General features: G+C 34.7%; 5 protein-coding genes across 11 annotated transcripts; 2 read left to right on the top strand and 3 right to left on the bottom strand.

Annotated features, from left to right (window-relative positions):
- The first annotated feature begins 3,494 nt into the window (after nt 1–3,494).
- On the top strand, nt 3,495–6,293 carry LOC108456014 (B3 domain-containing protein At2g36080-like). The gene is made up of 2 exons (XM_053019450.1): nt 3,495–4,750; nt 5,730–6,293. The coding sequence occupies exon 1, from the start codon at nt 3,845–3,847 to the stop codon at nt 4,478–4,480; it is 636 nt and encodes a 211-aa protein (XP_052875410.1). The 5' UTR covers nt 3,495–3,844; the 3' UTR covers nt 4,481–4,750; nt 5,730–6,293.
- A 3,439-nt stretch (nt 6,294–9,732) lies between these two features.
- LOC108455702 (uncharacterized) lies at nt 9,733–12,410 on the bottom strand. Its single transcript, XM_017754236.2, has 3 exons — nt 12,001–12,410; nt 11,112–11,274; nt 9,733–10,273 (listed from the first exon to the last, which is right to left on the bottom strand). The coding sequence occupies exons 1-3, from the start codon at nt 12,136–12,138 to the stop codon at nt 10,077–10,079; spliced, it is 498 nt and encodes a 165-aa protein (XP_017609725.1). The 5' UTR covers nt 12,139–12,410; the 3' UTR covers nt 9,733–10,076.
- A 4,223-nt stretch (nt 12,411–16,633) lies between these two features.
- On the top strand, nt 16,634–19,073 carry LOC108455613 (protein trichome birefringence-like 8). The gene is made up of 4 exons (XM_017754154.2): nt 16,634–17,195; nt 17,334–17,723; nt 17,824–17,982; nt 18,285–19,073. Exons 1-4 carry the CDS (start codon nt 16,819–16,821, stop codon nt 18,610–18,612), a joined length of 1,254 nt encoding a protein of 417 aa, XP_017609643.1. The 5' UTR covers nt 16,634–16,818; the 3' UTR covers nt 18,613–19,073.
- A 910-nt stretch (nt 19,074–19,983) lies between these two features.
- LOC108455850 (small RNA-binding protein 11, chloroplastic) lies at nt 19,984–21,904 on the bottom strand. 3 transcript variants are annotated; one of them, XM_017754411.2, is made up of 5 exons: nt 21,664–21,904; nt 21,248–21,316; nt 21,049–21,155; nt 20,835–20,969; nt 19,984–20,310 (listed from the first exon to the last, which is right to left on the bottom strand). In XM_017754411.2, the coding sequence occupies exons 1-4, from the start codon at nt 21,866–21,868 to the stop codon at nt 20,835–20,837; spliced, it is 516 nt and encodes a 171-aa protein (XP_017609900.1). In that variant the 5' UTR covers nt 21,869–21,904; the 3' UTR covers nt 19,984–20,310. The 3 variants fall into 3 exon arrangements, 2 of the variants coding, with proteins under 2 accessions (XP_017609900.1, XP_017609899.1); XR_008270877.1 differs by lacking the exon at nt 19,984–20,310 and adding an exon at nt 20,494–20,759 and having other exon boundaries at nt 21,054–21,155; XM_017754410.2 differs by lacking the exon at nt 19,984–20,310 and adding an exon at nt 20,494–20,759 and having other exon boundaries at nt 21,664–21,903.
- A 537-nt stretch (nt 21,905–22,441) lies between these two features.
- LOC108457216 (mRNA-decapping enzyme-like protein) lies at nt 22,442–26,983 on the bottom strand. Of its 5 annotated transcripts, none has more exons than XR_008270874.1 (9): nt 26,664–26,983; nt 26,471–26,511; nt 26,300–26,349; nt 26,075–26,219; nt 25,474–25,530; nt 24,623–24,746; nt 24,067–24,525; nt 23,522–23,651; nt 22,442–23,444 (listed from the first exon to the last, which is right to left on the bottom strand). XR_008270874.1 is itself a non-coding variant. In XM_017756146.2 (8 exons), exons 1-8 carry the CDS (start codon nt 26,820–26,822, stop codon nt 23,595–23,597), a joined length of 1,092 nt encoding a protein of 363 aa, XP_017611635.1. In that variant the 5' UTR covers nt 26,823–26,983; the 3' UTR covers nt 22,442–23,594. The 5 variants fall into 5 exon arrangements, 2 of the variants coding, with proteins under 2 accessions (XP_017611635.1, XP_017611636.1); XR_008270875.1 differs by having other exon boundaries at nt 22,442–23,375; XR_008270876.1 differs by having other exon boundaries at nt 22,442–23,167.
- Between the last annotated feature and the right edge of the window lie 524 nt (nt 26,984–27,507).

Below are 27,507 nucleotides of genomic sequence, written 5' to 3'. Positions count from 1 at the left end.
TACCCTAACCCACTTTGCAATCTACCCCAGCAAGCAGCGGGCACTACGGTGGGACCGAAACTGATCCAGGTCAAGGTCATGACTCATGTGATACGCTGCTGTGCTGGGGCTTATATAAATATTATATACACGCCTTTTGATGAATGTGAAATTGATTTCATCAACCATTAATTTCCAGCAGGCTTAGAACAACCAAAATAAATAAATAGAAAGAGGAGACGTGGCTTGTTCTACATACTTGGTTTTTTATTTTATTGTCTCTCTGTTTTTTGATATATTTTGGCTGTAAATGAGATGTTTCCCTTCCTTTTTCAATCTTTTCCTTGGACAGTTAGACATAGGCAATTTGGCAATGCCTCGGGAAATTGTTATTTATTTTTTGTTTCTTTTTTCGAGAAAATCTATTCAATAAACTAAATGATGAATTATTTGCCATTTACTATTTTAGAGATTTCCCCATGTTCCAAGTTAAACTGCACTTCATGGGTTCACTGCTTACACCTTCCACACGATACCTATTAAACATTACAAGCACGATTGTCTTTATAGAAGTAAATAATGGATAACTTACTGGCAAGCGTAAGCAATCCAACCACAAAGCCTGCCCCAATTACACCGTCTAGCCAATGGGAAACCCAACATGTTATTTCTAATTTTGTTTTATTCACAAATCTCCATGTGTGGATACAATTTGAAGATTTTAAGTCCAAACAAAAACAAAATAAATAAATCAAGTTTTCCTGTAAATGTTCACCCTATCTAAACCCTCCCAGTCCAACTTATCGGCTTCGTCCGTAAGTGTTCATTTCAACCATATTTTAATGCCCCTCCCTATTTTCATCTCACAATTTCTCATTCAAATATGATTCAAATATATATTTTTTTAAATTTTGAGAAGTTGAAATGTTCGGAATAAAAAATAAAAATATAGGTTTTGAACTCTATCAAAATAGTATTTAACAAAAATTTTAATTTACTACTCTATTTAAGTCAAGATAGAAATTCAAAAGATTTCTAACATTATTTTGTGCATAGAGATAAACTTTTAATCACACTTTATCTATGAAGTGTGATGCTCATCAAAATGTGGTTGTAAAATTTGACTTTTTTTTTTCATTTTTCATTATATGTTTTTATATATATATTGAAATATGCATTTTTTCTCATTTTGATTAAATTATTTGATAAATATAACTTGCACAAATTAATAAATGAAAAGCAAAAATATAATAAAATCTCTGAATCTTAAATATAAGTTGTTGATGTTAGGTTTGTATAGAGTCCCTCTTACATTTGAATTATTGAAACTTTATATATAAAGCAAGGTTAGACCAAAAGAATTACGTTTGTACCATTTTTATTTTTTATTCTATAATTTGCTCTATCTGAGAATCCAAACCAAACTGTTCCTCCAACCCCCTCCCCTCCCAAAAGAAAAAAAAAAAACAAATTTCCCCCACAAATTGACTAGCTTTAATTTTCCTTAGAAAGAATAATGACTAGCTCTTATTTTAAGGGATGCTGTGTTATAGTATCCAACAATCGTTATCAATAATCTTTAGGTCTTTTAAGTTTCAAAAAGTATTTAAATTTTATTTCTATAAATAAACGACATTATATTATAAGGTAAGCAAATAGATAGTGTTTTCTGTTTTAATTGTTTGGAGTCACTATAGCATCGCTTTTGCAGATTTCAAGTACTTAAAATTATCATGCCAAAGAAGACTCAGATTTTTTTTAAAAAAAATTAATGTTTAAAAATTCTGAAATCAAATATATTTTAGCAGATAATTTGAAATGTAAAAACACATTTAAGGAAAAATATAAATTAAAGTAAAAAATTAATACTGTGTAACTGAAGATATGATGTAAATTGTCTTGTCTTATGTCCTATTACCCTTGCCATTCACATGTATGATGTATATGATATGATTAAAAAGCCTCTGATTAGCTGCTTGGAGAAGATAGAGGTCTTACTCTTTAGAGAAGAAGAAGGGAAAAAAAAAAAAACTCTATACTAATAATTCAAGGCAGAAAGAGAGGGTTGGAGTTTTGCGAGGAAGATGTCGATGGATAGGTTGTGTAAAAGCGGGTGTTGGTTCCGTAGCATGTGCCAGATTCCTTCAAAAACAAAACCTGGTTTGAATTACTTTTATGAAAAAGTCTAGGAACACACATCCTGTCCTTGCCCAAACAACATATTATTTGCACAAAGTTTGAGGCTTTGGTTTACAAACTTCATTGAAATTTGAGGCAAAAGCTGGGGCTCACATATAATATTCTAAAACCCTATCTGATGATTGCATTAAGTAGAGAGTGAATAGTTATATAAGATGACATAAACATATGGTGGATGTATTAGGATGAGAGCATAGCATAGCATAACAAAACAACATGTATTTAAGTTATAACAACCAGTCCAGTCCTTTTTGGGGATGGAAAAGGGTGTCTGAATCTACCTGGAAATTTGAGGTGGGTTTTGTCTCAAGCTCACAAAAAAAGACAATCAATGCTGAAGCTTAAATATTATAATTCTCCTTAATTTAAACTTTTAGGAAGGAAGGGTAATTGTTTTATCACAACCAACAGAATGAATTAAAGAGTGAAAGAAACCCATGATGGGAGGAAAAGGAAACGGGAGTAGAGGAATGGAAACACGACTGAGACTGAGAGATTGTCCTTAATCCTTTTCAGTACTTTATTTTATTTTATGTTTTAAAACAAAAACAAAACTTGCTTTCACTGACTTTTACTAAAATATTCAGTGACTGAATATAAACCTAACAAGCATGGTCTTCTCTGTCAGGTTTACACTTTACAATGAAGTATGAGATTTTGCACTGTTTGAAATGATACAATATCCCCTTTCTTATATATATATATATTACAGGCAACGCAAAAACATCAAACATCCTCTCCTGATTTACCAAACCTCTACTCCTCCACCTGCTGCCGTAGGATGCCGCCCATATTGCGTCACTACTGCCCCTGCCCTTCTGATTTGCTTGCCACCCTAATAACATGATCCCACAAATTTTATTATTATTATTCAGCCTGTAATTAGAATCTCTCTTTTTGTTTTCTAAAGATTTCACCCCCATACATGTTCTGTCTAATTCAGCAATTCTTATCAGTATATAAAGTGTGTATGTCCCTGTCATAGGATCGGACATATGTGTGTTTCAGAAAACTGCTCCAAATAAACGATTTTCATTTTCCATTCAATAATTTATTTTAATTCTGAATCTAAATAGCATATTCTAGGGTGAGATTACTTCATTGCTTATATGGAATGATGAATAAAAGTGAAGTAAAATCTGACTGACACCCCCTATTTGTTTGGTTTATCTCTTTTTCCATATCCAAAAAATAACATATCATTCAAGACCTGAACTAGTAATTAATGGCAAGTAGTAAGAGTTGAAAAAAAACTTGAAAGAAAATGTCAAGTTACGCATAAATAATGAATTAATGATTGAAAATTCCTCACGCAAAACCTTAAAAAGTAGTCTTGTACTTCTAAAGTTACAATTTCCCCTTACCTCAAAAAAGAAGTCCTTTTTTTTCTTAAAGAAAAAAAATCTCAATGTTTGTTATATCTCTGAATGTCTTGTCTTTTTAGCTGCATCAAATAGTTTCCACATCAAACCCCATACTCATTACGACTCTTTCTGCCCACTCCTCCATCCCCCCTTTCTTCCCTCTCCCAAAACTACCACCAACTCAAACAAGAAGAAAAGATAATCAGACTGTGTTCTTTCATTAGCAGCCTTTCATTCAATTCCTCTTGAAAACTCTTCTCCTTGCAACTCCTTCTCCGCTAAAACTCCTCCTCCAACTATCCATGTTCTTCTCTTCAAACCACCCTTCCCTCAGCTTCAACTTCAACCAACATGAAGACCACTCTGAGTCTGAGATAAACCCTAACCAAAGCCATCCTGACCATGGAATGGAACCCATGTTTGAAAAACCCTTAACCCCCAGTGATGTTGGCAAGCTCAACAGGCTTGTTATTCCCAAACAACACGCCGAGAAATATTTCCCGCTCGCCGCTGACTCCGTCGACAAAGGCTTGTTGCTCAGTTTCGAAGACGAGTCCGGCAAGTTTTGGCGTTTCCGTTACTCGTATTGGAACAGCAGCCAAAGCTACGTGTTGACAAAAGGGTGGAGCAAATACGTCAAAGAGAAGCAACTTGATGCTGGCGACATTATTTTATTCCTGCGACACCGTTCAGATGGTGATAGGTTCTTTATAGGGTGCAGGAGGCGCGGTGCACCGTCAGCACCGGCTGATGCCGGCAACACCCTTATGGGAAATAATACATCCTGTGGAGGCGGTGGCGATACTAGGGGACTTTATCATGGGCATCCTTATCTTGGGCACATTCAAGGTCATGCTGCTAATCTGCCATACCGCCCTGGCTGCCTTCATGCAGGTACACACACACACACACACACACATATATTGAGAAAATCTTAAATTTAGCAACAAAATTAGAAGGAAATAATTGTGTGAATAGCATTTTTATATATTTTTGCACTTCTAGGAAGTATTGTTGAAAATGAAGGTATAGCAGCCGGGAACCCAAGAAGGCTGGTGCGCCTGTTTGGGGTGAACCTAGAGTGCCAGCTCGATGGGTCGGAGCCATCCACGCCTGAAAATAGCTCGTCGGTGTCGGTGTCAAGCCAGCAGGGCCCAACCACCCACCAGTTTTATAACTCTCAGCTGTCATACACTTCAAACTACATGGTAAGCCATGCATCCTCATTATCATCATAAACTTATAAAGTTAATTAATGAAGGAATAAATATACTGCAATTAGGCTGCGATTGCCATTTAATTAGTAAGTTGTGCTTACCACTTGGCACGTGGCCTAATTGCATTTACAGTATGATTACGTTGTACCATGGTTTCCTTTAATTCTACAAATTTATTTTACGGACCAGTATCCACAGATTTATAAAAATATCAATTAAATATTTGAAGTTGTTATTTTAGGGAAAAATATATTTAATCTGCAACTTTAATTAAAATTTAAATATATATAAAAAACAATATTTTAAGTAGCAAGCTAAAGATAAAGATGTAGCCGAATAGTTTGGTCGGTTTATACTATTTTAGTTTGGAAAGCAAGAAATTGAATAATACAGTTAGTAGCAAATTTTGGTTAGATATTAACCATAGAATTTAATTCAAAAAATAGAAAAAAAAAGTAGAATAATATGTACAAGTTTTAAAATTCCAAGTAGCAATGATGGAATTGGAAGTGAATAGAGTCCACATAAGGCAGATTGTTAGTTAAATTCCAAGTCAAACTGTTTTTTGGTTGGAATGGATGGTCATGCCCTCCAAATAATTGATTGGCAAATATGTGTTAGAAAGATCAATGCCATTGATTCGATTTAAACCTTGACCAATTGATAATCGAAAAATTATGTTTTGATCATTAAGGTCAGATCTTGCAAATTAAGAAAAGAATCGATTTTGGATAAACTGAATGGATTTTGTGGTCATCCCTAAAATTGGTCAATAAGGCAGGTCATAATAGTTAGGCACATATTCTAAAGAACAGTGACTTTTGCAAAAGAAAAATACAACTGGTCCATTAAAGCATTGGTGTGATTACAATGAAATCTCCTATATATGATTTCTTAATTTGGGCATAAAAAGAGAAAACATGTTTGGCGTGATTATAATTGTTAGATTTTGGTGGTGTGATTGTAACAGGATATTACCTTCTCCCGAGATATGAACCAGATGAGAAATCATCAAGGATAAGATCTGAAGATGTGACATCCTGGATTTTATTTTTAATTCAACCTCCCCACCTTGGAAAGGTCAAACAAATTATTCTTCTTCTTCTTCTTCTTATTATTAGCGCTTCTGGTAGTAACTTTATATTTTTCTTAAAGTAGAAAAAAAAATCCATTGAATTAGGCAGCTTTCCAAGGCACAATAGAGGAGATGGGAGATGGTCAGGAAAATGTGGTGATGTAAGAAAATTGCCACAAGGGGAAAACTGGGTATTTGAGGGACTGTTGATTTTTCATAGGGGGAGAGAGATATTGATAATCATAATAATGGAAGGGTATGGTGATGGTGTTGGGTGGTGGTTCTTAAATAGATGGGCTACCAGCCTCTCTCCCTCTTTATGACTTTTTTCTGTAGTGTATCTAATTATGTAAGAAAGTCCCCAGGGGAAGGGAGGGGAGCCAAGCCCAAGCAAAGTTTTATGCTCTCTACTATGTAATTTGCAGAAATCAGAATCTGAAAAGCTCTTTAGAAATACAATGGCATGTTTCATCCCACAAAGGATGAAGTCATCCTGAATTCCTGATGATGGTGATTGCTGATTCTATTATTCATAAGGAAATCCCCGATTAACTTAATTCTAACCCAAAAGAAAACCAACATAAATATAAGATAAACAAAGTGGTGCCTGACTAGATAATGCAAAGATTTGAACAAGTTGCAGGGAACTTTGAATTTCCGTTTGGGAAGCGGTTTACTATTAACGAATTTTCAACTTCACAAATCACAGACTATTTCAATGTACAGCAATAAACCTGCCTGAAGATTTGAAATAATAACATGAATGTAGTAGTAATATACAAACTATACTGGAATTTATATTACAAAAATTATGAATATATGAAAATATATAATATTTATGACGTAAGAAAATACTATAAACATAATACATCTACACAAATTGAGGCTTGCCAATTACCGTATCATTCCTGTTACTTGGCAAGTGTTTTAACAAATCGGTGCCACAAACAGCCGAGGGAGAAAAGGCTTTCAGCCGAGAAAGGGCCATGGAAGGCCAGCAAACAAAAGGGTTAATCCATTTTTTTGGGCCTGAACTTTTTTTATTTTTGTCAAATTTAATTCTAATTTTGACAATTATTTTCACATTAAAGCTTGAATTAAATAATTATTTTCACATTGGAACCTGAATTTTTTTGTCCAACTTTTTTCGAGGAAATATCAATGATTAACTTGGACAAAAAAAATTTAAATCTCAATGTGAGAATAATTGTCAAGTCCAACGAATAATTTGACAAAAAAAAAATCAGACTCTAATGTAGGAACTATTGTCATGTTTAAGAATCAACTTAGACAAAAAAAAGTTTAAGTCCTACTATAGGTACATTTGCCAAGTTCAAACCCTAAATAATAGATTGACCCCAAACAAAAACAGACAGGGAAAAAAACCAAAAACAAGCATTGTTACTCGGACTCAATATGAATGTTGAATATGCGTATATCTCGTCTTTTTCATGTATTTGGAGGATCCTAGAGTTCATATCCCAGATCCATATGCTGGACATGAGTGTTGGACACGGCAGTTCAAGAAAAATGAAAAATCCGAGAAACACAGGAAACAAGAGAGGGAAACAAGGAAAAGAAGACAAAAAATCCAAAAGCTTCAGACTCTGTAACTGCTTCATCTCAGACAGGCATACCCTGCTATTTGGAGTGTGTAATTTCTCATGAAAAAGAACACCATGAATTAATAAGCTACATTCTCATAACTCTAGCCAGTAGCATGCAATCAAATACCCTGTCCGACAGGGATCGTACTTTATGGACCTTGAACTCCATGCAATCAGATTACAAAGTTTCTTTTCTACCGTTCGTCAAACATTAAAATTTTCAGCCACTGATCATTTATAAGAACCTCCACCAGCTGGATCAGATATAAGGTTATTAAGAAAAGTTTTTTAGCTAACCAGTAAACCTCACAAGCCCAAGCACCTATGCTTTAGGCAACTCAAATACTTACCCATTGAATCAAACATTTAACGGATGTTCTTAATCAAGCCAATATACTTACCCATTGAATCAAACGTTTAACGGATGTTCTTAATCAAGCCATCGTACAGGCAGCTCAAAGCAAGCTGATAGAAAAATGTAGTTTTAAATTGAGTAAAAACACTAAGTCCCAACAGTTTAGTGAAACCACTAAAAGTCAACTGACTTTGACATGGGGGCATCCCAGTGATAAAAATCGATATGTGACCCTTGAATGAATGGCTTAGATTAAGCATCCACAGCAGGAGTTAAACAAAGATTTTCATGACCGAAGTGCTAAAATGAAGCTTGGACCACACATCATTGGGTATGGAATAATGGCTACAGGATTCTAGCTAGAATGCACATGTTTGAAAGACATTCCAGGTTAACTAAGAGATGCTAATAGAGGCAGGTGGATTTGGTGACTAGATAGTGACTAATCAGATCAAGTGTCAATTAATCATCAGGGCCCATATGGATTTGGACAATAGAGTTACCCATCGATCTCCACTGGAAATGGCCTCCAAAGTTTTAGTGGCTCTGCAAGTGGGAGGATCACCAGGTATTTGTTATCACTGGCCTCGGGGTGGTGGCTAATCAAGAGGTCCAGCAAGAAAAAAATTCAATCATGCATGACTAAATACTGTACAAATATAGTAAGAATATGAGAATCTTTGTCCCACTTAGTTTTTCCTCTTATCATAACTTTTGCTTTTGGAGCTAAGTCAACCTTTTCAACTCTCTCAACATCTGCAACAGAAAAACGAGTTAATTTTTTCATACTTAAAGCCCCTGAGGAACAAAACCAAATCAAATAGTGTTGAAAGCAACATTGACCAGCATCAAGATATCAAGAGACGACTAGATTTTGTAATAATTGCAAGCTTGAAATTTTAAAAACTTCAAAGGAAAAACAAATCTAAGTTGGAAATTACATATCTTTGGAGTTATTAGAACCATCAAAAGGATACCTTTGAAAAAAAGGACTTGTCTAGCACCAAATGTCCATGATCTGCAAAGCAAACTTAAACTTGAAGCCAATAAAATGCCATCCCTAAATCCCCGAGGAAACAGATAACTTTCTAGAAGAATCTCATGAAAGTTTGAGCTGAAGACTTAAAATAAAAAAATCATGTGGCTGGAAGGTTTAAAAGCAAAACAATTCACTAGGTGATAATTGGTGAACAATAGCCCCACCAACAGTATCACTTGACAGAGTACCAGATTTCTTGCACAAGGTACTAAGAACAATTGGTACCTCACGATAATGTTACATCCTATTGTTAGTGCAAGCTTAACTGGAATTTCAACTCTGCACCAAACTCTAATTCTGGAGCCCCACTTCCATTCAGCCGTTTATATTGTGCAAGTCATTTTCAACCTCTCTCCAATCTGTACTCTATGCAGTGTACTTCAAACATTTGCTATTGCAAATTTGACAAATATTGTTTTCCACAAGCAAGACTTTCCAGAAAAAAACTAAAAGAAGAGTTAAAGTACCTGTTTAAATCTTAAACTGATTGTACACAGAAAATTTCAGCCCAAAATAGATTCCTAAGAATCCTCGAGAGGCCAGAACAGATCCTCACTTTGGAGAAGCAAAACCTAAATCACCCACATTCCAACAAAAAGACAATTTTTTTTTTTTTGCTACATGCTGCTTTTCACTATAGTAATATACAAACCTTTTTCTCAGGGATGTATGCCAAATGATGCATTTTCTTAGGCTTCCTTTCTTTAATGCTTTAGCTATTTTGAATAAATGCTAAAACCAGAAGGGAAAAAGCAGAATGAAAAAGAAAAAAAGAGCAAAAGCAGCAATCAAATTTTACTTCAAGTAATGCAACTTAAGACTACAACAATCTTTTCTTTCACAGTCAATCATGTTTTTGGTTTCTTTAGTGTAAGAGCAGCATATTCAAGATTGGTCTTTAATGCAAAAGTGCTAATTGGGTATCATATGCAAACTGCCTCCATTAAGCATTAAGGTTCTTTTACATTTCTCCAAGCTCAAGCACGTTGAATACTAAACTACAACAAAAACTAACAAACATGAAATGACAAGAAGGAAAGAGCATCACCATTGTCAATGGAGATTCCCATTATATTTGTAGTTTCTAAAGGTCACTTTCTCAATACAGGAAAATTCTCAGGACATGTATCATTCTTGTGATTTCATGCTAACCCAGCTCCACCAAATCTCTAAACTTGTATCTACAATAGGCATGCTGAAGAAGTACTCACATGCATCTCCGATTATGCACTTATCAGCCATCAAGCTGAATTCTTATCAGTATTTCCTTCTTGCTGAGCTTTAGAAGAATCTTCCTTTTTCTCCATGACCTGCTGGATACCTTCTTGATATCCTTCTATGAAACTCTTAAGAGCATCTCTATATGCAGAAGCCCTTGTCATGTATAACCTCTGTAAAGCAGGCCTAAAAGTCTCCATCCCTCCTCTTGCAGCAACCGCTATTAAATCATTTCCATAGACAACATCAAAACAATGTAAAATTCAACAAGATAAACTATAATACCAGGAAAATAAGAGAGCAAAGAGTGAGAGGAGAGAAATTTGGCCTCAAAAATTGTAGTTGAAAAAGAGAAGTAGTACCACAAAGGTAAATGATGACAGAATAAGTAGAAAATTATCATCAGTTGAAGATTTTCTTTCAAAAATCAATTAAATAAATATATATTAAGATGTTCAGAAAACAGAATATTTGCAGATGGCACATTATGCTATCATTCTTAAGAGTGAGCACTTTTATTTACCAAAATGAAGAAAAAAAGGTACCTAGGTAGCATAAGATAACAGTATGATCGTCATGATAATGGCTCTAGACAATGAAACCCAGATAACTAAGACTGCTAGGAGATAAACAGTAATTTAATATCTTCCTTAACAACTGAACCTTGGCCTAGTGAAGAAGGGGTTCACCAAAAATATGCCAATGGAAGCGTAAAATATATGACTTGAACACAGGTGCCAACAACATAATAAAACAAAATGCAGTCACGGATGACTCTGAGCACCAAGGGGAAAAAGAAGTCAAAGAATCAATTCCATGCTACCTCCAGACAACTTCTACTAAAAAGGAAGTTGAAATGAAAACCTAACTGAACTCAAGCATTAGGGGACTTTGTTCCTTGACATCCATAAGATGTATCAAGCACAAACCTAACAGTGTATTGCACATATAATATGCCACATATTATGCAAGTCATGCTATACACTTCTTGATTCATTACAGACAACTTATACATCAGAACATTTCAAGAGAAGAAACCACAAAGTAAAGTTCCTCACCAATATCCTCCAAGGCTGAAGGTTCTGTCTCTGTACTCCTACTCTTATCTCCATTGGATTTACCTTCTGTCCCATCATCCTTCTTATAATCGTTTGGTCTAAGATCAGGACCAATATCCCTTACCCAGCTTGCAGCATAGAGCCTAGAAGCCTCCTTCAACACCTAAAGAACGATGACAGGTTTTTATTACTTATATACTAAAAATAAATGCCTCTTATTCCCTAATACATAGGCAAATAATAGGTTCTTGAGCATCATTTGACATTCAAGTGGTTAAGTTAACCATCAAGTAAGCAGAACAGTACATAAAAGTCATTTGATCATTTCAATATCCCAATGATCTAATTTCCACCCTGATCACCAGCTATAGCATTTGTGAGATTTCAAATTTTCATTATGCTTCTTTAAAATTTGTCAAATGGAACAAAAGCAAAAAAATATATTATAAAAAGGAAGTGGCAAAATCATCATATTTGAGAAGAAATTGCTAATAGTTCAAACGTTAAAGTACTTCCAAACATACGTTCTTGATTTTAAGTAAAAACCATGCATTTTTTTTTTCCAAAAAAAGGCTTCAGAATTCAAAAATGTTTTTGCTTACAGCAATAGCAACGATGCAGAAAAAAAAGGGGGGGGGGGTTAATTTACAAACCAAGCTCACTATTTTACTATGATGGAGAAATGATAGAACCATGCTCTTTAAACTGGCAGTAATATCTAAACGACAATCCAGTACTAATATAGCTTCTCCATCACATAAACCATCAAAAAATACAATTATATGGAAGGGGGAAAACCCAGAATCTAACAGCATTCATCATTAAAACCCAGAAATCGATAAGCAAACAGAACTCTTACTGCGGAAGAGAAAGTGGAAAAGAAAAGTACCAAGAAGCGCTCGTGCCAAGTCAATTTGCGGCGCTTTTTGATGTGGGGAGGATCAGGCAATGAAGAAGGGAAAGCTATTTCTTTGAGATCGTATCGGACGTAGTCATACAGCTTCCTGCACACTACTTTTACCTTCATTTAGGTTGATATAAGAGATAACCAATTTGATTAAGCTAATGAATTATCTTTGTTCTTCCACGGTCTAACTATTCAGGGGAAGCAGGCTATTAACAGGGTTCGGCGGTACTGAGGCCTGAGGGCTTTTAATTTATTTGATTTTTTTTTAACCCCTTTTCAAGGTTTTCAGGCGCTAACTCGGATTTGGGAAGGTAAGCTGTTCGGTGTTGAGCGTACATGGGAGTACTATGTTGGTGCTAGCCATTTACGTGCTAATGAATCGAGATTAAACCAAATAACTAATGTTTTTTTCTGTGTGTGATTAATGATTTTTTTTTTTTTGGTTGGTGGGTTTCGTACATAGATAATAAAAAATTTAATAACAAAAATGGGTATGTTGTATATTATTTATGTAAATGGTATGATTTTTATAATAAATTTAGGTGTTGTGTGTTAGGCGGCATCAATTTCAAAAGTAATTCATATCACTCAATCATTTTAGGTGAAAATTTTTTGTTAAGTGGTGCTGTCAAATATAAATTTCTTTTAAATATTGTATAAATATAGTAGGAATAAAAAATTATTATTTAAAATGGTGTTGTCTAACACATTAGCAACACAAATTTAAATTATATCTTTTTAATCCTATGATATTTATTTAATATTTAAAAAAACCGTATATTTTATGTTGCTTGACAATATAACAGCACAACTTAAGAAAAGTATTATTTTCATCTAAAATTGGGTGACGATACCTAAATTTATGATAGAAAACATATCATTTACCTAAATAATTTACAAAATCTCCCATTTTATAATTTATTATTATTATTATTATTATTATTATTATTCATAAAAAACCTGGTTTATTTGTTTGGTTTTTAATTTGTTTATATTCTTTTATTAAAAATTTAAAAATATGTTTACGCATAATTGAGTTTAATATGGAAATATTAAGAATATATAATAAAACATTTTCCTCTATAACTATTATTAAAATTTTGTACATATTTGAATTTTAAATAATTCGTTAATTCTTTTATTAAATCAAAACAATGTTTTTGTTGAATTTTTCCATAAATTTTTGTTGTTAAGGATTTGAAAACGAAGACCATCCTTTAGGGAGGACTGAATAGAGACGGTGTGTATGTTTTAACAATTATCGCCTCCTTATCATCCTCTTCTATTTGCCCATCCTTCAAGATAAATAATTCTACCATTTGGTATGTGTGTCTTGGGCATGCTTCTACTGCTATTGTTAGGAGTATTGTTTCTTGGCATGATATAGTTCAGTTACATTTTAGTTTATGCAGTAAGCAAAATTCATAAAAGAAATTTCAATTATCGAATTAGTGATTTGTAACGCTCCTAAAACCACTGCAGTATAAAAGTGAAACTAAGTCTAGAACATGCATAATAGATTTATGGGGTGAAAGACTGTTGGACATTGGAGAAAGTTGAAATACATGGTTTATTGTGAGATATTAATTGAGGATATTGAATCGTAAAGATATGAAAAGTAAAGGATCAAATAATAGATATTCAAAAGTTGAGAGGTTAAATTACAAAGTGGAAAAGTTAAAATACTAAAGTTAAAATTATACCAAAAGTGAGAAAAGACTCAAACGTAAATATCAAAGATTCTTAGGGGCAAAATGATCATATTTCAAGTGAGGATATTTTGGCAAAATTGTCGAAATGCCCTTCGGCATATGTATTGAATTTGAGACATTAGATTTACTTGAAGAAGATGAAATTAATATGGGTCATTGGATTAAGGATAATTGTATGTATTATATTTATTAAATCGTAAAATTTTGGCAACATATTAACCATTGGATCTTGATGAAAAGTGAGATGAAATTAAGATAGTTAGTTAAAATTATTAAATTGGATATTATTATTATTATTATTATCAGCAATGATGGTCTTCATTGTAATGCGATTTTTAACATTTTAGCAAATACATAATTATATTTTTAAAAATTAAATCCGATGTGTTAATTTTTTCGTAAATTTCACTTGTTAATTGAAAATTTTTTCGATTTCCCAATAAAAAATCTCATGGTGAATTTCAAGCATTAACCTCATATATAAGATGTAATGGAAATGTTTGTTATCCACATACCCTTGAACAAAATGGTTGTGCTGAGTGCAAACATTGCCATATTACTGAAACCAATCGAGCTTTGTTACATCATGCATATGCCCCTACTCGTTTTTGGTAAAATGCCTTTATCATCAATTGTCTCACTAAATCTCAATTACAGAATATGTCTCCCCTTGAGATTTTGTTTACTACCAAGCTTGATTATCACTCTCTGTGTTTTTGTTTGTTTATACTATCCTTTGCTCCGTCTCCATATGTTTTTATGGGTCATAGTAGGACTTATAAAGGATGTAAATGTTATGATCTTACTTGCAATAAGTTTTATGTTTCTCGCCATGCCTTATTTGACGAGTTTGTTTTCCCGTTTTAGGCACAAGGTGATGATGGTGACTGCCCCCACCTTAGCTTATAAACTTACCATCTCCGCGGCTACCAGAAACACCTGTTGTATTACCATCTTAACCGACTTCTTCCTTTACTTGTTCACTTATTACTGCTTCGACCACCCTCACACCTACTTCATCTTCTATTGACAAGTTGGGTACAGTGAATTCCCATGACATTGATCTTGTTTTGGAAAGGTCTTCTTCAATCAGTCTTACTCAATCTCCTACGATACCTCCAACACCGCCAATGCGTACACCTCTTATTGTCGACTCTCTCATAACTCACTTGCAATCTCGACCTTCCGTGCAAAACCTTGGCAAACTTCATTACTTTCTCAACCTTAAGACTACTTGGAAATAAAATAGTCTTATGCTGCATCAGTCTAAATATATTAAAGAACTTGTGCTTTGCTCTAGCATGTGTTCTTGCAGTGATATCTCGACTCCGTCTTCTCCTGCTAATAAATTGATAGTGGCTGATAGTGAAAAGTTTCATGATGACACCCTTTTCCGCAGTGTTGTTGGCGGGCTACAAATATCTGACATTTACACATCCCAATATTTCCTATGCCGTTAATAAAGTTAGTCACTCGCTCACTGTGCATCGTTGGTGGGCTATGGATCGTATTTTATGCTACTTAAAGACTACCTCCTATCATGGTTTATTCTTTTCCTTTAATGGTCGGTACACACCATGGTTTTTGTGATTTTAATTTAGCGGGAAATTTTGATGATCAGAAATGTAAGAGTAGATGTGGGATTTATCGTGGCTTGAGTCTTGTGTCTTGGTTTGCCAAGGAGCAGCATTCAATCTCATGTTCTTCTATTGAGGCTGAATATTGAGCTATTTCTGAATTGATATGGATTTATAATTTGCTTCAAGAGATAAGTTTGCTTATATCTACTCTCCCTCTTCTCTAGTGTGACAACATTAATGCTTCATATCTCACAATTAATCATGTGCTTCATACATATGGACATCAATTTTCATTTTTTTTGTGACCTTATTCACTCTAAATGTTTTTTTTAAGTGTTATCAGGCTGCTAATATTTTAACAAAGTCGTAAGGCGAATTTCAAATTTAATGGAACAACTCAAACGTTTATTCTACCCTAATTCTTGTCAGGGGTAATGATTCTTAGATCTTTCTTAAACTTAAGTTTTAGGCATACTTCAAATCTACCAAAACCAAATCTATTTCTCCTTGCAAGAATCCAAATAACCACTTAGGATACATTTCAGGTGCTAGGTTGCGATAACAAATTTTCATAGTTTTCAAATGAAAATTTGTTGATAAGCATGATGATCTACACAGCGAAACACACTGACGCTCAAGATTTAAATATATACATTAAATTTCAAATTTAGTAAAAATACAGGGACGAAGACCATATTTTAACCTAATCTTTTATGTATTTGTTGGGTTTATTTTATCTTATTCAATTATACTTGACAGGATTGTTGTGTTGGGTTATAATCGAAGCTTTCAACAGTTAAAAACAGAGAGACCTATTATGACAGTTTGGCAAGGTACTAAGTTCTTAGGATTTTCCATTAGGAAATAAGTAATTTATTAAACAATGCACACATTGTAGGTTTTTTTCAGGAGTAAATAAATAAAATTTTGATCTTACAAACTAAAACAAATATATCAAGAATCAATAATAATTGTTTAAAATAATTTTATCAAAACCTTAAAGATTAATTATTAAATTAGTTTCAATAAATATATTGAAAAATTAAGAAATTAATATAACTTTTATTTCATTATCGTATTAAATATTTCATCATTCATTTTAAGAATACAAATACTAGTTTTTAAGTATTAGATTAAAAGAATATATTAGCTAAGTTCTCAAAAGTATGTATAGGTTGATTTAGAAAAGAAGAATAAGATTACTTACAAGTAAATGTAAAACCTTGTTCGTTTCTTATATATAAAAAACCTTTTGACTTCTGAGAGTGGCGAAATTGAGTTAAATCTCTCTGAAATTAAGATGTCGTGAATATTTATGTCTTAAAAACTTTTGATTAGGAAATGAACCAATAAAGACAAGACAAATAAAGACATGCAGTAGAACCAATGAAAAAAACAAAGATCGACGTCTCTGCGTCGGGCAAGTTTTTTGCAACAGAAAAGATCTCCTAGAAATTGTATCTGAAAGTAAAACTGGATTCTGCATCATCTTCTTCGATCCTCTTCTTATGGATCAACGCACGACCCAAACAAGATACAATGCTTCCTTCGTCCCTGTAATAAATAAAAGAGAACGTTGCTATATTCTCTCTTTTGTCTTCATCTTATTCATCTCCATTATCATTGTTTTCAACCTTGGAGACTCGCCTCTTCTTTTCCGTTTCGGTTATTTCTTCCCTGCTGCTCATCAACTTATATCAAACCAACAAAGACAACCCTGCGATTATTCCTACGGTAGATGGGTTCGAGACGAGAATTATCCGATTCAGTTGTACAACGAGAGCTGCATGTTTCTTGATCGAGGTTTTCAGTGTCGTCGGAATGGACGAGAAGACCTAGAGTTTCTCAAGTGGAGATGGCAACCCCATGGCTGTGATCTTCCTAGGTAAATTCTTTAGGTTGATTATTTAAGCTGGATTTATGTTTCACTTGCTAGTTTAATTGCATAGTTGCGCAAAGAAATAATGAACTCCAAAGTGATATACGGCTCTCCCTTTTTTTGCTTTCGGATGGACCACCTCAGATTCAATGCGAGCGACTTTTTGGAAAGGAGTCGAAACCGACGAATAGTATTTGCAGGTGATTCAATTGGTAGAAACCAGTGGGAGTCTCTGATATGCATGCTAGCACAGGCGGTTACCAACCAGTCATCAATCTTCGAAGAAAATGGAAGCCCCATAACCAAACACAAGGGGTTTCTTTCCATGAAGTTCGGAGATTACAACCTCACCATTGAACATTACAGGGCACCGTTCCTTGTTATCATCAATCGCCCACCCAAAGATTCAGCAGCTCAAGTCCAAGTAACCATCAGTGTCGACAAGTTGCACAAGTATTCCGAGCGATGGACGGGGGCCCATGTTCTAGTCCTCAATACAGGGCATTGGTGGAACAAGGAGAAAACTGTTAGGATGTATGGGTTATTGCTAATGCTATCTCTTTAATTCTCTCCATGCCTTGCTTCCATTTCAAACGGCATAAAGGAATAATGACGAAGATGTCTCGCTTTTCAGGGGATGCTATTTCCAGGAAGGAGGGAAAGTGAACATGACCATGGATGTGATGGAGGGGTTTCGAAGGTCTCTGCACACGTTGAAGCTATGGATAACCAAGAATTTAAACTCGGAACGGAGCCATGTTTTTCTTCAAAGCTATTCACCAGTTCATTATACGTAAGTGTATATGTTTATTGTGGTTGTAAATGTAAAATATGCTATTACGCTCGACAAGTATCAACAATCAAGAGGCAAAATCGGACTGCATGGCCATTAATTTTTTCCTAAACCAGAATGGTCTACCTAAACCATGCTCTAAATGACCGCCTTTGGTGGACAAATATATAGAATATACTCAATATGCCGAAAGATTACTTTCCGTACTGATTGAACAATAAGTATGTTCAGTCTCTCCCTTGGAAAACAACAGCTTCTGTTGCAGCAATGATTGATGAGTGTTTTATTTATGGAAATTGCAGGAATGGCGCATGGAATGATGGTGGCTTGTGTGATGCAGAAATTGAACCAGAAAAGAACGAAAAAAAGCTTAAAGCAGAGCCTTGGAATAATCGATACATTGCTGATGTAATTAATCAGATGACATATGGCAACAGGAAGGTCCGGTTGTTAAACATTACATACCTGACAGAGTTCAGGAAAGATGGTCACCCGTCGAGGCACCAAGAGCCAGGGACTCCTGCTGATGCTCCACAGGACTGCAGCCATTGGTGCCTACCTGGTATACCTGACACATGGAATGAAATTCTCTATGCTCACCAACTATCAATGGAATTTAGAACCAAGTAATTGCCAAATTGGGAAATACCAAAACAAGAAACAAAAACGATATTGAAACCATCTGTTACCCTATATGGGGAGTAACTGTTTCGATTTTGAAGGTTGTACAGGATCTCCTCAGCCAGAGCATAGCTAGGAGGGCAAATAGGGGCCTTGGCTCTGTTAGTCAAGTGGGATAACATCAGTTTTAGTCTCTCCCAACTATCAAGAATTCAATTTAGACCCATTTAAACAAAATTTATATCTTTAGCCTCAAATTTTAAAATTTTTTATTTCCGCCCTCACTACCGATTTCCAGGATTTGGCTCTTGCGTCAAGCTACCGCTATTCAGACAACTTTAGAATTCATTATCACACCAATCAAACCACTAGTTCAGTGACAAACTTACATGGGTTTCAAGTTCATGAGATTCAGGGTTCGACGCAGAACCCTTTCCCCTTTCACATTGTAATGCAAATGCTCACTTGTATTAAAAAAATGAATTCACTATCATTGGTTTCAATTTCCTTTACATTTTCAAGAAACATCGAGAGATCTAATCTCTTATATCATTTCTAGTAATGGATGTTGAAGCATATCTTTAAAGAAACAAATCGAGATACATGGTTTCCAGTAATGGATGTTGAAGCATATCTTTAAGGAAACAAATCGTGGGATTAATGCTTTGGCACAAAAGGGAAGCAATTTTCAATCACTGTTTTCCTTGAAATTTTACTTTCAGTGAACTTGTATGTATCAATAATATTATGATGTATCGAACCTCTTAATTTTATTATAGTCCAATGTTTAATTTTGGATTTAAAAATAAAAAACTTCTTAAGGGTAAAGATATAAATTTCCATATACAACAATAATCTTTTATAACAATTAAGTTATACAAAATGTTGTAGATCGTTACGATGGTAATTCATTTATAAGTAGTGCAAACAACTATTAAAATAATAGCGATTCACACTATATATGGTGCGGAAAGCCACTAACGTTATGATTTGCAAAGGTGTTTGAATAGGTTACAGGCTATCTTGATCCTATGTCTCTTACTTAACGTGTCCCTCTTGTCTTGGTGTTTAAAGAGAAAAAGAAGTTGGCTTAGCATGAATCCAGTCATTAAATATCCTACTCCTTAAGCACAGGTGGTAGAATGATAAATGTCAATCACGACTATTATTTGAGTCAACTTAAGAGAATAAAGAATTCATTAAATTAAAAAAAAATGATGAATTAACGAGTGCTAAGAGGAACTCTTCCTTGTATTTCTTTCGAGTGAACTTTGCCAAGTTTTTCCTTTAATCATAAGATTTAATGGTTTGACAGCAAGTGATATGACAAGGGTATAATAATATTCAAATAAAAATAGGTCCAAAGAAAGGTTGCCAAACTTTTGTTCAAGGTCTATAATCATATTTTAAAATGATATAGCCACCAAAATGATAAAATTTTGTTTGAAAAATAAAGGGATTTTACAAACCAAAACAGATAAGAGTATGCCCAATTGTGACCCCTAACTAGTTATTATCCACTCAAAGTACATAATAACGAAACTGGGATGTTCAAAACTGGGATTGTTGACACTAAGGATGGTCCAAAAGTGTTCGCATAAGGCCATCATCTAATGGCATCATCCGATATAAAAACCGTGGCTACAGCTGATGCTTAGTTCCCTACTGCGATCCCAAATTAAATTGCATGCTCCCTAAGCTTCATAGCTGCATAAGATTATTATGATGACAAAAAGCAGCTTAACCAATCACTCAATGAAGAAAAAGATTTCACCAAGTTAAATGAAACAAAGCCATAAACTTGACATGCTAGTTATAAATTATATGCGTTCATATATCACACTGATGAAGTAATGGAGGTACAGCAATATAACATTAAACTAAGCTTGGTTAAAAGGAATGTAGTCTGTTGGATAAAGAGAAGCAAATCAATATGAATAATTTAAAAGATACAAGACCATCTTCCTTAACTGTTCCACTTGCAAAGAGTTTTATGTATCTGCTGCTAAAACAAGCAATCATATCAAATATACGAAAGCTAAATCAACCTACGTAACTTAGCCTGTGCTCTTTACTAGGTTTCTAGACCTTAAAACCCTAACTTCTATGACTTGTTGCTTCTATTGATGTGCAGTCCTCGGGGCTGCTAGATAGATCTGAAATGATAAAAAGCCACCATTATCATTGTAGCAATGAATTTAAGATGTTTTGTATGTAGCATAAGATTGTACCTAATTCTCAGTGCCTGTGTCTTTGAAATGTAATTTATCTACTGGATCCGGAGGTCCTCTTGCAATAGGCATTCCACCTCCAATAGCAAGTTTGGGTTTAGCATAGTCCACAAAAATAACACGTCCATTCAAATCCTGTCAGTAATCACTAGGTTATTTCTGAAAACCACTGAGATCTCAGTATATAGGAAGATGAAGGAATGGACTTCAGTACCTTACCATTCATCTCAGCTATAGCTTTCTCAGCTTCATCTTCAGATGCATAAGTAACAAATCCAAAACCTTTTGATTTATCTGAAACCCTATCCGTTATAATTTTGGCTGGTAAAAGTAACCATGTTAGAACAAAGTTTAGGCATAAACCCACCCTTGAATCCTCAGACTATTGTTCAATAAATATCATCAAGACTGACCTTCCATAACTTGACCATACTGAGAAAATGCATCTAATAACCCCTTCTCCGTGGTATAAAAGGACAGACCTGTTTAAAAAAGGAATTTACAAAGACTGTTATAAGTTTAAGCAAAAATCTATTCAGTGTCAAGACTGGTAATGATACTAATGCAATCAGATGCTATAAACAGAGTAAGAATTTGGGTTTCAACTTATTTCGGCTAAAATCATGTATTTTCAATTCAATTTCCAGTTTATAGTTGAGATGAGCTGGAACAGGAGGGAAACGTTTCCAAAGGAATATATACATCATTACTGAATATTGATCAAGCATTTGTATTTACAGGATAAGCTGAGGGTTCTGTACAAGAAAAATTGAAGGTAACATATAACACAAGAGGATAGAGAAGAGTAAATGAAAAGTAAGAAGGGTACCTCCAACGAAAAGCTTGGAGGCGATACCTCTGTGCGAAAGAAGAAAGGTTGGAGGAATAAGGAAAGATGGTTTTGGGGCTCCCTTAATAAGTCTTCTGAGTGCCGCCATGTCCACTACTGCTAAGGAACAAGCAAACTCAGTTCCTTTCTCGCGTATTTTACATACCGAGAGATTTGACAATTCTATGAACCTACGTGTTCTCATTGGACGGGCTCAACCCTAACCACATGGGCCTATTTAATTAATCTCCATTGCCCTAATACCATTTTACAATCTAAACTCACTTCTCTACGTATGCATCCCTCACCCTATTCATCAAGTTGTTTTAAAATTCGTCATCCACTTGTTATTTTTCTTTTCTTTAAAGAAAGAGTTCACGTTTCACAGAGTTTAATATTTATAAAATCCTTGCCAAGCTTAACTTATACAAGAAGACCTAACCTCCATGGTCATAAGCTTGATCCAAATTCCTTCCACCTTGTGTAACTCATGAGTAAGCTCTCTGTCATATTTATTTTAGTTAATTAGTTTTAGTTATTGAGTTAATTGTTCAGCTTAATGATTGGAAATCTTGACATATTTGTAACTTCAAAATAATAATTATTATTGAATCTATAAAACAGTCCCTGTTACAGAAATGTCTCCCCATGAACGTTCCATGCAGGGTGATTGATTCATAGTTTCATATCAAATGTATCAGCATGCAACAAGTTTACCAATTTCAAAGCGACGACACTAAAAAGAGCCCGTCCACGCACACACCCAATGACAAAAAAATCAGGCAAAAATGGCGGTCTTGCTATATTTCTCAAGTGGCGAAACAGTAAATCAATGCAAATCATTTTGCATTGAAGTCACATTTGCAGAGCCTTTTGACAAACACTAGCATTGTCCTAAACATCCAAGAAGCTCGCATCATATTAAACAACATTTTAACTTCTATAAAAAAAAATAACAATAATAATAACAAAAAAAAAAAAAAGGTTTCAATTCCAACTATTACAATAGACCGAAGAAAAGATACAATTATGTTAAACCAAACTTCCAATGCTTCCAATAGTCTGAAAGAGCTCACACCAGCAACTTCTCATACTAGTTGGCACGACAGGAAGGTCATACTATAAACAGAATCAGTTTCACAATTACTGAGCAATCAAAGAAATCTGGCAACGGGATGTCCACTATCGCTTTAAAGACTAAACACCGAATTAATCCTCAAACTCTGCTTCAATGTCCACTGCACACCTCAGACTTATACTTTGTTGAATTAGGCATTCAATCTTCTATAACTGATTCGATCAGCTAAAACCTTTGCGGGTTACGGTCCAATAAAATATGACAAAACATTGCCTGAAATCCTCAAACTGAAATCTATGTTGTAGTTGTTCACCTTATATGATGAAACATAGCTGCTGCACTCCACCATCCCCCATATGATGCACGTCTCAAAAAGTGGAGAAAATGAACACTCTCCAGATATCAACGACAATAGGTCTCTCCCTCCTGAAAGCAAGCTCAACGGTGCAGAGAGGAAATGGTGATAAGGAAGAAAGCAAGGATTTATGTTGACATGGACGGAACGATAGTGGGCTGTTTGCTGGAGGAAATAAAGCTGATTTTTAATTTCTCTATCTTCTCTCAACCCTCAAAGATCAGTTCTTTTGGTGCGTGTTGAAACTTTTAGGTTTATCTTCATCATGCAGGCCACAACCTTTTTGCCGCATCAGCAAACATGAGCCCATTTTAATTTATGCCAGCTCCAGTTATACAAACTACAATGCTAACGGGGTAGTATTTCACACTGTCATCCATTAACAATTAGGATATAGATCGAATCAAGTGTCAAAGTTGAGATACCTGACCGAAGAAAATAAAAGTACATGGTGCACAGGGAACTTTGAAGTGAAGCTTTGAGGATGAACTTTAGAGCTCATGAGTGATGCACCTTTTGCAATGCCTGGTAGAACATGTCAATGAATTGATCATCCTAGCACGAGAAAGCAAGAATCAGTCAATAACAAGAAGCATACACCAAATTAAGGGGGCCTCAAATTATGTATACATGTATGTGTCTTCACCAGGGATTTATTAGTGGCCTTCCAAGCATACCACATCAAGTTCAGTCTTGAAATCTTAGAAAGAATACTTATCAATACTATTCAACAGGTGCAAAGATATTCCCAGTTGGACAGTACTACTGACTACATCTTCTCACAGGCATTTGCATTAACTACTCATAATAATGATTTTTTTTCCAATATTTATCTTCTTATTTTCTATTAAGAAATCAATCTTTTGGCTGAATTCTAATAAGTCGTCACAATCAAGCGACATGAGCTGCTATTAATTAACATTACAAGTTAAAAACAAGAACCAAGAGGCAGAAATTTTTTCTTAAATACCTGAACAAGCACAAGAAGTGCATCACGAACTTTATCCCTGCTAATATGAGTTCCATCATGCAAAGTAGGAGGTGCACTAGGAGTAAGAGATGCAGGTGGAGTAGGTGGTGGAAAAGGTTGAAGCAGAGGAGTGCCATAAGGACGTTGCAGGTTGAGGGGTGGATGAAGAGCAGAAGCAGTTGGTGTTGATGAAGAGATAGGTGGCATCATCAATGAGGAGGATGATGAGGTAGGAGGAGCAAAAAAGGAAGAAGGCTTAATGAGATTGGTCACTCGGTTGCTGCTACTTACTGAATCGAGTGAAGGAGGAGCAGGAGGAAGGGACGGCACTGGTGGAGTTGGCACTGGAGCAGAGACGACAGCTGCTACATGAGAAGATGGAGGGGTGGTTGAGATAGAATGGTAAGGCTGTATTGAATTTGTACCATCGGGAGCATTAGTTCCGAGATTCATAGCAGCCTGAAGTTAGTGAACAACATAAGTTTGAGAATAGATACATTGGATAAATATTAGGTCTTGAAAAGCCAAAAAAAGATGATATCAGCTGTTGACATACACTAAAGAAGTTAACAAATGAAGAATCTTCAGGTGCATTAGTAGTAGGAGAGGCAGTTGCTGGCGGCTCCAAGGGGCCTTCTATTACAGACATGCTAGGAACTGCTTCTAGTTCCTCAAATTCACTGCATTATAGTGATAAATAAGCTTAGAAAACTCAGACACCGTAAAAAGGCAAAAAGTTTAAATAAGTTACTACCAGCATATACTGGCAAAAAGGATTTTAATTTGCCAAGGATCACAATCAAAATCACTAAAGTCCAAGATAATCATTTATAATAAAACATGTGGATGCTTGTTCTCCAGCTAATCGTAAATTATAAATTTACCCATGGGACTTAGCATGTCTGGCAATTATTACTTATTGAGCTACATTTTGGTGCACCTCATAACCTGTAGATATGGGAGTTGAGGCTCATTGTTATAACAATAAACTTTTTACAAAGCTCACCTTACTCAAATATTTAAGCATATAGTAGAATTCAATTCTTAATTCCATCTATTCCCTATTCTCAGTTCATATTCTGCCCACTTGCTACCTTCTATGTCCTTCACCTTCCACAACATTTGGCATCCACAGTCCACCCTAGTCCTCCTCTCTACTGCCTTTACCTTAATCCTTTACTTACTTGCAATTGCAAAACTACCTTACCTCATACACAGACGGACCCCTTATACATGCAAAACAGACAATTGACGAAAATGCCATATGGGCATCGAACAAGATAATATGAAGGGAAAAATACAGACATACACTCCACAACTGCAGGGGCAAATTAAACAGTTAAAAATATGTTCTATGACTTCATAAAAGCGATAACTTCCTTACAGATGCTTCATAAAAATCATTACCTTTTGCTTGCAGATACTTTTGGCTTTGCAGGAACTTTTGAATATGCATTAAGTATTCTGTGCAAAAGACAACAAATGAAATGTTACAATAAAACCACCCAAAGGAACAGACCCTTAACTTCACTTATTGAATTATAACTCACAAAACAGATTGATATAGATTTGTTTTGAATGATTTCAACATATATTCTTAAAATACGAAAGTTCCAATGTTGTTGTCAATGCCAGGAAACTTCTTATTTTGATATAGAAATATCCCGATGCATACCAGTGACAATTATGCACTTGATAGTTTGATAGAGCTAAAAACACATACATTATTGGTTCAACATTATAAAGTGCATTGACCTCACTTATCTAGAATCTTGTAACCAAATTTATGAATACTTAAAAATTCAATCAACCAGAACAGGAGGCAAATCAAAACCACACGTCAAAGGAATGTCTTTAGCTATTAAACCCTGCCTTAGGGTGAAAAATAATCATTACGTAATGAAGAAAGCACAAGATAATAAAAATACGAACTCCATATATGAATTCACTTGGGAAAATCATGCTCAAATTCAGCTAAATGGAAAAGAAGACAAGGAGGAAGCTCTACCTACTAAAGAGGTTAGCAACATCCTGACATTCACGAGAATTATAGAACCACATGCCGTTAACTTCTTGTGCAGCATTTCGATACAATAGGTAAGGGACTTGAACCTCATACTCGAAATCTCCCAACAAATTCTCCACTAAATTATCTGTTTGTTAAAAGCAGATTCAATACCAAATCAAGGGGAAAAAAGGTCCATGCTAATTCATTTCAATTAAGAATTTCAACCTGTGTTACGCCGATTCATTACAATGAACTGGAACCGAGGTTGCGCATTCCTTAAAAACCAAGGACACAATCATCAATCACTAATATAAACTAAATCAATTTCCAAGTTATTTACTTGTTTCTGACAAAGTTAATGCTGAAAAAATAACTCAAAAACATTGACTTATTTACCTCTTAACAACAAAGAGAGATCCTTCAACATCTTTTCGACTCTAATATAAAAACGAAAAAAAAATTAAAAAAAAAAACAAAAAAGACAAAGGATCTAAATCTAAAAGGAAAAAAAACTTGAAATTTCTAGACCAAACCAAACTTAAAAATTTAAGATTCCAAAGAGTTAAAAGAGAATTGCGAGAAAGCGAACCCATTGATTGCTGTCGATGTTGAATTCATAGAAGGTGACGTGAGCGGCAGTGATCAGAATTTCCTCTATGAAAGGATCTATTCGTTGGAGAACAGTGAGATTGAGCATCTTCGTGCTTTGTTGATCGATATTCGGCATCAATTTTCCACTCTGAGACATTCTACGATTCGATTAATTTCAATCCCTAAACCCTAAATTCAATTTTTGGAGGCGTTGCAACGTAAACGATGAGATGAGTTACCCACGTCAAATCCTATCCCTATAAACACGGTAGTTGGCAATTTACTTTACTCAATCCTGAATGACCAAAACAGCCTTTGACCTCTAGAATTTTACAAAAGAAAAGGTTAATAAAGATACAAGTCTAATCAAATAAATCGGTGAAAATCTACTAGGAGTCCCTGTACAACGACCGAAAATTCATCTTGGTCCCTCAATTAAAGAAACTCCAAAATCAGACACTTAAAAATTGTTCAAATCATCGTACCAAAATTAATTTATACTTAACTGGTTTGCCCATAATTTCGAACCGGCCTATGAAAAAAGAATCAATCATCCTACATTTCATATATTTTTGAATTATGATGCGATTGAAAAAATAAATATTTTTTTAGTCTAACATTAATTCAAACTCAAGCTATTTTTAGAATAGATGAACACCTTATCAATAACTTATTGATAGCCTCTGGCGGTAGAGTGGCTAGTGGTGTTATATCGATAAGTGGGTTCATCAAAAAAGACTGAGATTATGATTCGTCGTCATTATTGAATTCTCTCTTCTTAGAGAACATAGATATTGATGGATATTACTATTAAAATCTTCGTGTTGCAAATAACCAAAAGA

This window comes from Gossypium arboreum, chromosome 9 (genome assembly GCF_025698485.1).
Source record: "Gossypium arboreum isolate Shixiya-1 chromosome 9, ASM2569848v2, whole genome shotgun sequence".
NCBI classification, from domain to species: domain Eukaryota; kingdom Viridiplantae; phylum Streptophyta; class Magnoliopsida; order Malvales; family Malvaceae; genus Gossypium; species Gossypium arboreum.
This window is presented reverse-complemented; position numbering and strand designations above follow the sequence as displayed.